We start from the raw sequence: 12,775 nt of genomic DNA on the forward strand, positions 1-12,775 counted from the left end.
AGCACATTAAATTTCAAAACCAAGTTGTAAAGTGAATGGCTGGAACACAGCAACAACATGGGTTAGCCATTTTATTCTGACGTAACAAAAAGCACCAAAAAGTGAGTTGGCATAAAGGCAAGTAAACTGCACCGACAAAACAAAAAGGAAGTCATGCTTCAAGGAGGCAGGAGGTATTCTCTCTCTCTCTCTCTCTCTCTCTCTCTCCCTTGTTGGTTCTTCCAGACTTTATCCAAAGAAAGAATCTTGTTTAAAAAAAAAAACTGCAATGGATTCCAGTGAATGCCAGTGAGAATCAAGCGAGCTATTCATGCTGCCAGTTGATTTAGGCACGCCTCGCTACACACCAATCAGCCCGGTCCCCGGCCTCGCCAGCCACTCACTTGTCTGCCATTCCAACACAAGATGGAGACAGTGCCAAAAGTTCCAATTAAAATATCCATTTGTGATGTCTGTGCAGAAAAAAAAAGAACAAAAAAAAAAAAACAAGTACCAGGCTTTTTCGATAGCGTAGGAGAAAATACAACAAAAGCTGCCAAAATTCTGTGGACAAGCCACATACTTAAGAGTTTTCTGTCTACACAAACTAAATAAGTGCGAGGAGTGTGTGTGTGTAGGCAGAACGTGTGTGCGCGAGAGAGTAAAGCGAGACAGACAGAGCGTGCGTGTGTGTGTGTGTGTGTGTGCGCGCGCGGCGGAGAGGGAGCGTCTTGTTATGGAGGAACAGAGCATGTTGCAGATAAGAGGGCGACGCTGTTCAAAGGGAAAGGCAGGCCGGTAAAGTGCGCGCCGATTCGACATCGTCGCCTTACTGTCCCTTAATGAGCCTGGAGAGGAAGTCTGGTGTCCATAGAATCCGCTCCTGTCTCGCTCCAATCACGCTGCCGGGCTTTTTATTCAAATCTCACACACAACTGTCACACAGCCAGTCTGGCCGCGCTGTTTATCTTACTCCAGGAGGATGTTAACAAGACAAATGAATGAATAAATACACAAATAATGCGTTTAGGTAATGTTAATAATGTATGAAATGGAAGCTGCTTTTTGACAGTAGCGCTGCACTAAGGATTCTTCCCAACTTCGGTGACAGGCTTGTTTATTCTTTTCCCAGCATGCAATTCTCTGCATCTTTTCGCAAGGCGACGTCTGGCCAATGCTATATAGCACATCTCGCTGATGAGGGAAAAAGTGGTCTGACACATTAGTTCAGACTTCTCTCCCATGAAATAATAAAAACCATATAGCGCGAGGATTGAGCCGTCTCTGCATTTCATCCAGAACGTCGAGTATGATGATCCTCCTTAATCTCGTGGAATCCACGTCTCCTTTTTCACCCCATCACACTTCCCCTCCTGCTATTACATGACTGATTCCAGTGACGTTTTAACAGGCCGTTCAATTAGAGTACATTTTTTGGAGAGGCTGGATGAGTAAATACGAAAGCATGTGCACACCTGCACAGGTATGCGAGAGCAGTCGAATCACCTGCCTCAAAAGAAAGTGTCCCAAACTTCCAGGACTATTAGAAAAAACAAAACAAAAACAGGAGCGGGGGGGGGGTTGGAAATGCTCAAAGAAACTGACTGGGTAGGAAAATAAGTCTCACATCAAATTCCTTCCCTGGGCCGAGACAAAAGCAGGGCCTGGCGCTCAGGCACCGTCGACTACACACACTTGGAAGAGGAAAAAAAATAACAACACGCACATCAAAACCGGAGCCAAACAAATCCAAGAAAAAGTTCAGATAGGTCTTCCGCGGAACTGCCAAGAGGAACAAAATCAAATAAATTGGGGGGTTAGTCTCGTTCAGGCTGGCCCGACAAACCTGAAAACATTGTTTAGAATATATGAGGGAGGTGACGGTGAGGACGATGCTAAATGACTCAGAAAGCATATACCCCGTGTTTACCCCTGCAAACTCCAAAGAAAAGCCCCTCTGCTGTTATAACGCGGGCGGGAACAGAAAAGTGAATTCAAGGCGGCTTAAGTGCTCTCTGGAATCACTCAGCATTCCACCGTCTTCAACGCACACACACATCCACAGAGTTAAAATTTGACTGTGACAGTGTATTCATCCATAACTGTGATTTGTTCTTTGGGGAATTTGGCGGGGGTTTCATATTCTTCCCCCCCATCTTTCCCCATGCACTCTAGTCCCTATCTACTCTCCCTGTCCAGAGAGCTGTCTCCATCACTCTCAATCATAAGTAAATATATACAACAGACAGTCGCCATAGCGATTGCGGTATCACTCGACGCTAAAGTCATTACAAAACCAGAGGGATTCGCGAGGCGGCGTAGTGATCTGGAGCTTATAATTAAGGACGCAGTTTGGTGCATCTTTGAAACACCTTTTCTAGTGTTATTATTAATTGCTTTTCTGGTTATTGATTGCTATGAGGTACATGGTTGAATTCTTAAATGATAATGTCTTAGGGCGCGTTCACAAATAGTTCCTTTGGCTAGTCCGAATCAGAGTGAAATTGATACTCATGGTTCATTTTCTATTTAATTTGGTTCAGTTTCACAGTGCAAATTAAAGCGGACCAAATTTTTTAAATAATTTGATGAGGGTACAAAGGAGCAAATTTATCTTTTTCATCTCGAGAGGGAATCGCGGACTTTGAAATATTGCCGTCTGTTTTTTTCACTTTGACTCGCCACTGGTTGACTGTACGCATGAATCCCTTCTCCTCCAGTTTATCTTGAATTACTTTATAAACGTCACTATTTTTGTGGACTTTATTTAGCATATTCGGTATGTTCTCTTCAGCCCCGAAGGAGCTTTTAAAAGGGACTAAATGTTGGCTTGTGAAAGCGCCCTTAATCCATCTTAGCACGGCTCTGGTTGCCCACAAGATATGGGTATCAACACTGGTATAAATATTTAGGCTTCAAGTGTCCAAGCCTAAATATTTATTTAAAAAGCATTCCTGGTGCTACTGAATTCAGTGCTGCTCAGTGATAATAGGAACATAGGAAGTGTTAGGACCATTTATAAAGATTAAATGAAGCTTTCTAGCTCACATCAGCGCTGCGCAATCTTAAAGGTGCAGTGTGTAGGATTTGGCGGCATCTAGCGGCGAGGTTGCAGACTGCAACCAACTAAAACTTCTCCCGTGTGCAAAGCGTGTAGGAGAACTACGGTTGCTGACGTGAAAACGCGAATGGCCCTATCTAGAGATCGTGTTTGGTTTGTCCGTTCTGGGCTACTGTAGAAACATGGCGACCGGCTCCGTGAAGATGACCCGCTCCCTATGTAGATATAAACGTCTCTACTAAGCTAACAAAAACACAACAATTCTTAATTTCAGGTGTTTAAATACTAAAGAAAACATAAATATTAATATTATATTCCATTTCTGCCAATAGATCCCCCTAAATGTTACACACTGTTCATATAAAGGCCTTATTATGGCACGTCAATACACAAGAGTTCTCCTGGAGACCACTAAAACGTTTTCTATGACTTGTGACTTTATTTGAAACTTAAAAGTCTAGCATTAAGCAGCGACTGTATTGTGAACCCAGGTCACTAGTTTCCCTAAAGACAACAGTGAACAGTGACTCCAAAAGAAGACATCCCATGCACTGCCTAAAGACTAAAAGATCAGACAAACAGCGTCTCCTCTGCTACCACAGTTTTGGTTGTTGTTGTAGTAAACTGACAGCTTCCTACATATAGAGAGAGACATTCCTTTGTTGTGATTGGTCGGCTCAAATATGCACACACACACACACACACACAAAATAAAGCGTGCTCCTCTAAAAAAGTGGAACTTTTCTCAACTTCAGAACGGCTGTCAGTTTGAACGGAGCACAATATCTCTGAACTAGTTCTATATTTTCAGCCCCCTTGTTTTTTGACTAAACAACGGTCGGTGGTTTCACGGTGCTACCTGCAGCACATGTACGCTTCATCATGTGCGCGTGTGTGAATTAGTGTCATAACACTCAACAGCCCAAAAAAATTCTGCAGGCCACCCCTGGGATATTCACTAAATCACTCTCAAAAGTTCACTTTCCAAAACTTCCTGGAAGAAGGAGCAGACATTTCTGAGGCATAACAAAAGAGGGTTAGTGAGAGTAATAACATTGTGTTTAATCCCACACAATTCTGCCTCGGTACCGGAGTGAGAACAGCGAGCCAACGGGGGGAACTTGCAGCGAAAACAAACCGACGCTCCTGCAGACGGATGTGTGTGTGTTAGCGACGTGTAGCAACAGAATCAGGAGTTTATCTGTGACAAATTACCTAAATATATGCTTAAAAGTTCAACTGAGATGAGGTGTATGTTGAGAACACGTTTTCCTCCTGCCCCCTTCTTCTGTTTCTACGTAGTTCCCCTCCTCTTTGTGGCTCTTCCATACTGCTGCTGGGAAAAAAACGAGGTCACGGATCGCCTTACTCCAGCCTGCCTCCGTATGGTCACAACCCACCCCCCCTCTCCTTCCTCCACACCTTCCCCTACCAGCACCTCTCACTCAAAACCTCATTCCATCACTGTGGCCAAATCCGCCTCATCCATTCTCCCTCCTCCTTCTTCTCCCCTCCCCCCCGTTTCATTTCTTCCCTCCCCTCTTCTCTCCTCCTCCTCCCACCCTTCCTGTGCCCTCAGCCCAGTGCTAATTGGTAAATCTGTTGAACCATGCCAGCCCCAACAATGAGACACCTGGAGTTCTGTCAAAACAAGTTTCCCTGTGAAACGGGCCTCCTGTGTTAATACAGTAGCGTAGGGGAGCTGCTGTTGTCGCTCACGAGGCCGGCCGCTGATCGCGCTATCTTGGGAGGAAGACGAGTGCACTCGAGCGTCGCTCTGTTAGGAGTGGTCCCATCATAAATCAGATAATTTATCAATATCACTCCTGAACCTTGATCCTAGTTCTTTGTGCAAGTGAACCATGACCAAATCGTGATTACCACATCCCTCTAAAAGTTTCCTCTTCCTCAGTATCCGTCTCTGGGTTAAACAAGTTCACAGTGTTGTATGCAAACACACGAAACATATAACCTGACATGACCCAGCTCCGACTGCCTGTCGTCTAAAACTCAGATCACACCTTAGACGCGGCGATACTACATATACACTGGTGTAGACAAAGGCGTGTTTGTAAGGCACAAACATACACGCAGAAAGACAGGCACACCCAACAGTGATCCTGCCAGACCTTGTCAAACAAGTTCTAGCAAAGGTGCTTGTATAAGAGAGGGAGGCAGATAGTTGACATGGGAAGACGAAGGTTTGTTTTGTTGCTTCTTTCTTAAAAATCCTAGAGGACTATTTGCACAAGAAAGCCTCATTTACTTTCGTTCTTTCTTTTTCTTTTTAGACTACTGGCAACAAAGGCCCTGCGGAGTGTGCAAAATCAACAAGCAATTGATTAGTCAAACAATTCAAGTAGGCAATCCACAGAGCCACGGTCACCTCAGAGGAGATTAATAAGTTACCCTTTGGGTTTCATACTGCCAGCGTCTCTCCAGCTTCACACAGACGGACTGAAGCGAACCAAAACAAGGCTCGCTGATGTCCTCGGTTTGTCAGATCTGCAGTCAAATCAAGACTGACTTTACCTTTAGGTTCTTTAAATTACAGCTTTTATTCAGGGGATTTTCTTTAATAAAAAGTTGCAGGACAATGACAGAGGAATTTGAATTAGAGGATATGCGGTGTGTCCAAAATCTTCAACCAGTAGGGGTGTCATGATTCCGATTATAAATAGGAAATGGATCGAAATTAGCTTCCGATCTAGACCATCGAAATCATAAGCAGGATCGTCGATTTAACAGTAAATGACAACAAAACCGTATTTTTGTGGATTACAGCACACTATGTACTGAGGTGGGTCACACAGATAATGATATTAAAAAGATGCAGCGTTTTATATCGTCGACTGTTGTAGTCTAATTTTTTAAACACTTTCTAAATAAAAACGGAGTTCAGTTCTCTTTTTAAAGAAGAATTTTAAAGTGTAAACAACAGCTGTCAGGGCATAAAACCAATGATCTGTTGATCTTTACGACTACATAGTCTAACAATGACATATCTAAATCGAAAAAGTCAAAGAATCGTGACATTCCTATCAACCAGTGGACATGAACGGTGTGTGTTATTGCTCCATCATGTCTTACGTTCAGGCCCAGATGTTGCTCATAAAGACCGCAAAACAGCTTCTCAGAGAAACACAACATCCTTCTCCTGCTGGAGGATTGCAGGCTAATTCAAACCAAACACATCCACAATAACTCCCAAAGCTAAAAAGGATGTCATTAAACCAGAACGGTTAGTCATAAGACAAATAAAAGAAAGCAAACAGAATCCTTAACACAGAAATGAGTTAAAAGCCAAACAGAGCTGAACAAGGAAGCACCTCGACTACCCCGTGAAGCTGGACAGTAAGCACTTATCCCGTCACCTGGATTCACATTTTTGTCAGACATTTAAAAAAGCACACCAGCAGCAACAACAAAGCAGCAGCACTGAATTATAGCACAAAGCAACAACACAGCATCATCATCATCATCATCATCATCATCACCAGAATTTAGGTTATTCATTCATTTTTGTGTTTTAAAAAATCATCAATTATCAGTTGTTAATTTGCGTGTGGAATCAGCCAAAAAAATCCAACAAGATATTTTTGGAATTCAAAGGTCTCTCACCAAATGAAATTGGTGAAGGCTCAGATCTGACTGTCCGGGGAATTCCCAGCAGAAGGGCCCCTGAAAGGCAAAGATGGACGTTCCCAAGTCACACAATTATATCAGCTCTCCGTCTCCTGCTCACACACACACACACACACACATCTGCACACAATCCTATAGCCGGCCAGGTTTTATGCAAAAAAAAAATCCCTCCCTGGTGGAAATGAAGCATCCCCTGGCTTTTTAGTTATTTAAACTACTACCTCGTCTCTGCTGGCTCAGCTTTCTCCTGGGTGCATGTTCGGCCCCATTATTATTAATCTAACACGGATACACTGGCTCTGCGCTGGTTACATGGCTGTTTGTACTGGCTGGCTGGTTGTTAAAACAATATTTCACTTTGGTACGACATTGTAACCTCATCTCCTCAGCATCCATTCAGAGGAACAGTCGGGCTGGTCTGGGGATCCACTGTCGCATCATGATCCGGCACAGAAGAGTAATTCATTTCACTTGATCTTGATGTTTAAAGTGCAATTATGTAAGTAAATGAAAGTAGAGATGTTCCGATACCATTTTTTCCTTCCCGATATTGATTCCAATACCTGAACTTGTGGTATTGGCCGATACCGAGTACCGATCCGATACCAGCATGATAAAAAAGACATAGTTATTATTATTTGAAATATTGCCAAATGGCTCTAACTACAGTTACACTCTCTCCATTAACACCACACTATTGTTGTTTGCTATCGTTACCTGACAAACTAGCTGAAATCAGTTCTTCTTCGTTGCTCTAAAACAGTGGTTGCCAGCGGCAACCATGATACATCCAGGGCGACAGCACAGTGAAGGCTACTGTCTTGGAGCGGCGAAGAATAATTGATTTCCTGTTAAACAAGTTGTTTTTTTCTGGGTTAATAAATGATGGTATCAGATCGGTACATAGACTGGCGCCGATACCCGATCCCGAATTTTGGGCAGTATCGGACGCATTTCGGATACTGGTATCGGTATCGGAACATCTCTAAATGAAAGTAACAAACTGTGCGGACTACGGGTCCCCAGAGCAGCCATGTCTGCTATTCTTATCACTTCCCTGTGTGCACTAAAATTGAAGTTGTTGTGTCTTACTAGCTGTTCAAATACAAGTTTCTTTAGAGGAGGAGGTTAACCTGGCAGATTTGCACCTACTGCTCCTAAGAGCAAAAATTCACATCTTTCTGAGAGATGTCAGGAGATGATAGAGGACAGGAAAGGAAGAAAGAGGAAAGAAAATAAGTGAAGGGAGTTATTGATTTGCTAAGGAAGAAAGGACATGCTCGTGGAAGTCTCAGAACATGCAGAGAAAAGCAACAGGGCCTTTAGTTTACTGAAGGGCTCCGGGACCTGAAAGCTACTGTGCAGGTCGCTTTCTCTGCAGCGAGATCACTGGGATCTATTTGTACTTGTGCTTGACCCCGGGGCCAGCTAGATAACTTTCCATAACAGCTAGACATTGAACACTGTGGTTATTGGTAAAACACACACACTTACACATACAAGTATGTGTTATCCTTTTAAATGTGCGTGTCCGACACAGAGTCACACATTCCCTGAGGTGGCTTAAGTTCAACAGGGGTTATTTAACGGTCAAATAGCACAGCAAGGAAAATAGACGATAATGGCCCTCGAGCTATTCACACACTGACACACACACAAACACACGCACACACACACACACACACACAGAAACACACATAGTCAATACAAAAAGCTGCTGTTTACATTTCCTAGAGTAAAATGTTGTAATGAAGAGGCTCCTTAAGGCCTTTAGAAACTGGGGGCATGATGAATAGACAACATGAAAATACGAAATTCTGCGAATATTATATGTCAAGGGCTTTTATTGTGAAAGGTAAGAAAGGAAGGAGTGGATCTGGTCTGCGCTGCCCTTGTCAAGGTTGAAAGGAGTAATAAAGTTTGTAATTCGGGTGTTTTGAATTGGGGTTGTATGAGGTACTTCTCCATAGTAGGTGTATTACTTATAGTAGGTGATGGTCGGCGTGCTCCCAGCATCGAGAAACCGGGAGCACCGACACCGGAGCAAAGCAATAGACTGCTGGGGAAGGCAGAAAAAAACTATTTTAGCCACATAAAAGAAAGACTCGCCTAAAAAAAATTATATCCGTTTAAGTGTACGCTATATTTAGAATATTTTCCGACGGCGAACTGAAGTGAAACTTATCTTTACTGTTTTTGTCATCTGAGCCTGCTCGCTTTGTAGAGAGCATAGATAAGTTTCACTTTCAGTTCAGTTCCCCGTCAGAAAGGGCTGTCTGATAATAAGGTAAAGAAGTGAAAATATTCTAAATATAGCGTACACTTAAACGGATGTGAATTTTTTTATGTGAGCCTTTCTTTTAGGTGGCTATAATATGTTTTTCTGCCGGCCCCGTCACAGCACTGTATTTCTTTGCTCCGGTGTCGGTATTCCTGTCTGTTTCTCCAAGCTGGGGGCGCCGACCGTCATCTACTGTAGGTAATACACCGACTATGGATAAGTACCTCATACAACCCCACTTCAAAACACCCGAACTATCCCTTTAAAGTGTTTAGGTGTTCTGTTAAGTCCATGAAGTAGCGAGAAGACTCTTCAGTCATTGTTGTGGTTTTATTGCTGACTAAGCCAACACTGAGTGGATTGTCTGTTGGAACAAGCGGCCGTCCAGACTGCTGGACAGATGCAGTGACCGAGGTGCTCTCATTTTCATTGTCACGGAGCCCGGGCCTGACGCCACGTCTCGACGGCCTCAGATTTTGGCCGGGGCCAGTGGCGATGATGTCAGCGTGACCCCTTGAACGAAAGTCTTGTCTGGAGAAGACAGTGAGACGGCTGACGGGCACAATGGTCTCTATCTTGAGGTCTGGGTCACGTGCCCAAAAGAACTGGGCAATATGGATAGAATCTTCAATCGCGATTGTATTTGTAAATTAAGATTTCCATATCAATATCTATAATGATACAGTCTGGAAATTCAACTGAGAAATAATGTATGTCTGTTATATCAATCCTACATGCCAAAAGTGACCACAACAGTAAATAAATAAATGGGTGAGATATGAGCTTCCTTGCAGCAAAGGTTAAGGGTGGATGGATGCATGCACAGAAAGAAGACAAAAGCGGGGGAGAGGTTATTTGGAAAACGGCTCAAAATGCAGAGGGAAAGAGCAGTTTAAGGTCGGCATAAGTCAGGATAGAAAAAGCCTTCTAGGTGAAGCCTGAGGACGGTGTGTGGGTGGCGCCTGCTGACCACGGGGTCGCTCATTAACAGCTGAGGAAGCCAGGCGTCCCAGAGTTCTGGGCAATTGTCTGGCTAACCCAGGTGCACGGCCCATTCAGACCACAGGAAGCCCCCTTTATCCCCGCTCCACGAAAACGGACAGAGACGCGGTCAGGGAAGGTGAATGTGATCCTGGATCTGTCTTTTCTAAACGCAAACCTAGAGTAACAGTCGCATGCGCGTCCAGTCCTTTGGCCCATTGTTGGGATCCACAGAGTCATTGTGGCGTGTCTTTTCTGAACGCTCGGCTCTGTTAGTTTTTATTATATCAAAAACACGTCAGCTCTTTTCACACCGCCTCTCTCCAGTACACATTCTTCAGAGACTGAATGGGAATAAAATAAGCATGTTCAGTAGTTGTAAAGGCTAAGGTGGGAGGTCTTGCAGGCCATAAAAATGGCCAGATTCCATCACTTCCTCCACACTAATTACCATACACTTGGAGCAAGTGCCCTCCCTCTCTTCGTCCCTGTGCCCATGCTTCACTACCTCTGACACACACGCACACACACACAATAACACACAGCGAGGCGCAGTTGGGAAATGGTTAACACTCCAGCCGTCCCCTGCTGCCAGTGAAAGCCCACAAAACAATGGAGACATTGTTCGACCAGGGCTCGGCTCTAGACTCTGAGGCTGTGTGTGCGTGTGTGCGTACGTGTGTGTATGCACGTGAATGTCAGGGAAGTAGTTTGTGTGTGTATGCTCTTAACATTTGCATGTTTCTGCCCCAATTCCCAGAATGGTAAACGGGATTCAATAAGAACGTCTTAACGTTTAAAATGTTTATATATATATATATATATATATATATTAGGGCTGTCAAAGGTAACCTCATAATAACGTGTTATATATAACTTTATTTTACCGCCACTAATTTCTTTAACGCATTAACGCAACTTGTGAGTTTTAGGTTGTAACAGGCTCATTTTAATAGCTAGAGTGAAGATACTGGCATCATATGAAACTATAAAACCGAACGAATCCATTGGTACCAACCATGTCATACTAGCTTGTCGCGAATGAGGCTAAATAATGCTTGAAATTTGCACTAAATTTTGGCGAGGAAAAACTGGTATGGCCATTTTCAACAGCACACTGTTGTTAAATAAATTAAATACTTGACAAATCTCCCTTTAAGGTACATTTTGAACAGATTTAAAAATGTGCAATTAAATATTTTAACAACTGACAGCCCTAATATACGGTATATATCTCATTCTAGAGGTGTTGTTCTTTATCTAAAAAAAAAAGTTTGATCACATGACTGCCAGATGAGACGGTTTAATACCTTTCAGCCAAATGATGTCATGACATCCCCAACATGAGCCTGGATTCCTTTACTGCAGGATTGTTGACGCTATCAACACACGCACACTTTAAGTAGTGGATTTACAAAACAATCTGGTATGTTATGCTGTGTCACTGGGTGTGGTAAAAAAGAAAAACATACACACGCCACTTCCTAAATTCGGCCACCAGCTTTAAGCTACTTCCTGCTCAGTATCCTCTTCCAAATCCACAAATTAAAACATCACAATAAAAAAAAAGGCAAGTTGACAAAGCAAGAGGACTGTTTGTGATCTTTCCCTCAGGAGCTGTGTGAGGCATAAAAATGTTTCTTGGGAGTCTCTCCCTCAAAAAAACACACATCAATAGGTGGATAAATATTGAATAACTTTCAGCCAATGGCATAAAAGTTCAGCGGCGGCAGGTTTTGAGGCTGCCTGCGGGGCGGTCAGGCACTTCAAAGGGTCCTAGCGTGGCCCCCTTTGAGGGCATGGTAAACAGGGGCATACAGCGTGCCCTCAGAAAGACCGGCCTGCGTGAGGTCACTTCCTCTTTTTCTCGGCTGATCCTCCAGCGTTCCACCTCGACTGAGCCTTCCAGCCAGAGAGATGAGAGCGTCTGTCTGCATCTCCGTCCCTGTCCATCTCTCGTCCACAACTTTCTAACAGGCTTTATCAACACAGCCATCTATATTTTCCCTCCTCTATCTCTCGCTGTCTTTCCATTGTTGTTTCAACTGTTTCAGGGTCACTTCAGATTGCGGTTATCTAGCAGGCCAATCCACGGCTTCTTCTTATCACTGCCAGTGCTGCCTGCCTTCGCTCCGGCCACGGGGGGAGATCAAGGTGCTTCTTCGCATTTGTAAACAAAAAGAAACTACCATTTACAGCCCGATTTATTGATAAGAGGATCACGTACTAGAACATGCAGGCCTACATCATCTGGTAAAAAAAAAAAAAATCTGATTGAGTGACACCAGTGGGAGTTCGTGTGGGGTTATCATTGGCATTCACGACGCTGTCCACAGTAATCTGTCTTTTCTATATGTAACAACAGCCAGTATGATGCAAACCAAGGAAACATTCAATCCCACTTCCTCCTCAGTCAGAGGTGGATGGCGGAGCAGGATGGCAGGAGCGGCAACCATACAAGCTGCATTTCACATTCAATTTTATCACTCGGCGCTAACAGCGAGGTGTGCGCCTATAAGGCGATGCTGCAATGCCTCTGATCTTACCAGCCTGTGTGTATTCTATCAAACGGATCACACTGGGGCTGGGCAATATGACCACAAATATTACAATATATTCTCTCATATTGATCAGTGTCAGTACTAATCACGACGTCAGTTTAATAGCGCTCCCCCTGCTCCGTTCTTCTGTCTCCTGCTCAGAACTAAAGCCCGAAGAAAGAGAGAAACCAGGAGGTTCATTAAAGTTTCAGATACTGAGTTATTTATCATCAAATCCAACTGTGTTTTCACCCTGAAAAGACACCTTTAGACGTTTGGACGAGTCTC

The 12,775-nt window shown here is 43.7% G+C and overlaps 1 protein-coding gene across 34 annotated transcripts in view; it reads right to left on the reverse strand.

The window, feature by feature from the left end:
• The window catches only part of tcf7l2 (transcription factor 7 like 2), a 97,679-nt gene that overhangs the window by 46,875 nt on the left and 38,029 nt on the right, over positions 1 to 12,775 (reverse strand). For 21 of the 34 annotated variants that reach the window (XM_037754483.1, XM_037754494.1, XM_037754495.1 and 18 more), the window contains exon 5: positions 6,662 to 6,721. The exons of the other annotated variants lie outside the window; for them this stretch is intronic. In XM_037754483.1, the coding sequence (XP_037610411.1) occupies positions 6,662 to 6,721 (60 nt within the window). The remainder of the gene's footprint in view (positions 1 to 6,661; positions 6,722 to 12,775) is intronic. 34 annotated transcript variants of the gene reach the window in all.

Source organism: Sebastes umbrosus, chromosome 20, assembly GCF_015220745.1.
Source record: "Sebastes umbrosus isolate fSebUmb1 chromosome 20, fSebUmb1.pri, whole genome shotgun sequence".
In the NCBI taxonomy this organism is placed as follows: domain Eukaryota; kingdom Metazoa; phylum Chordata; class Actinopteri; order Perciformes; family Sebastidae; genus Sebastes; species Sebastes umbrosus.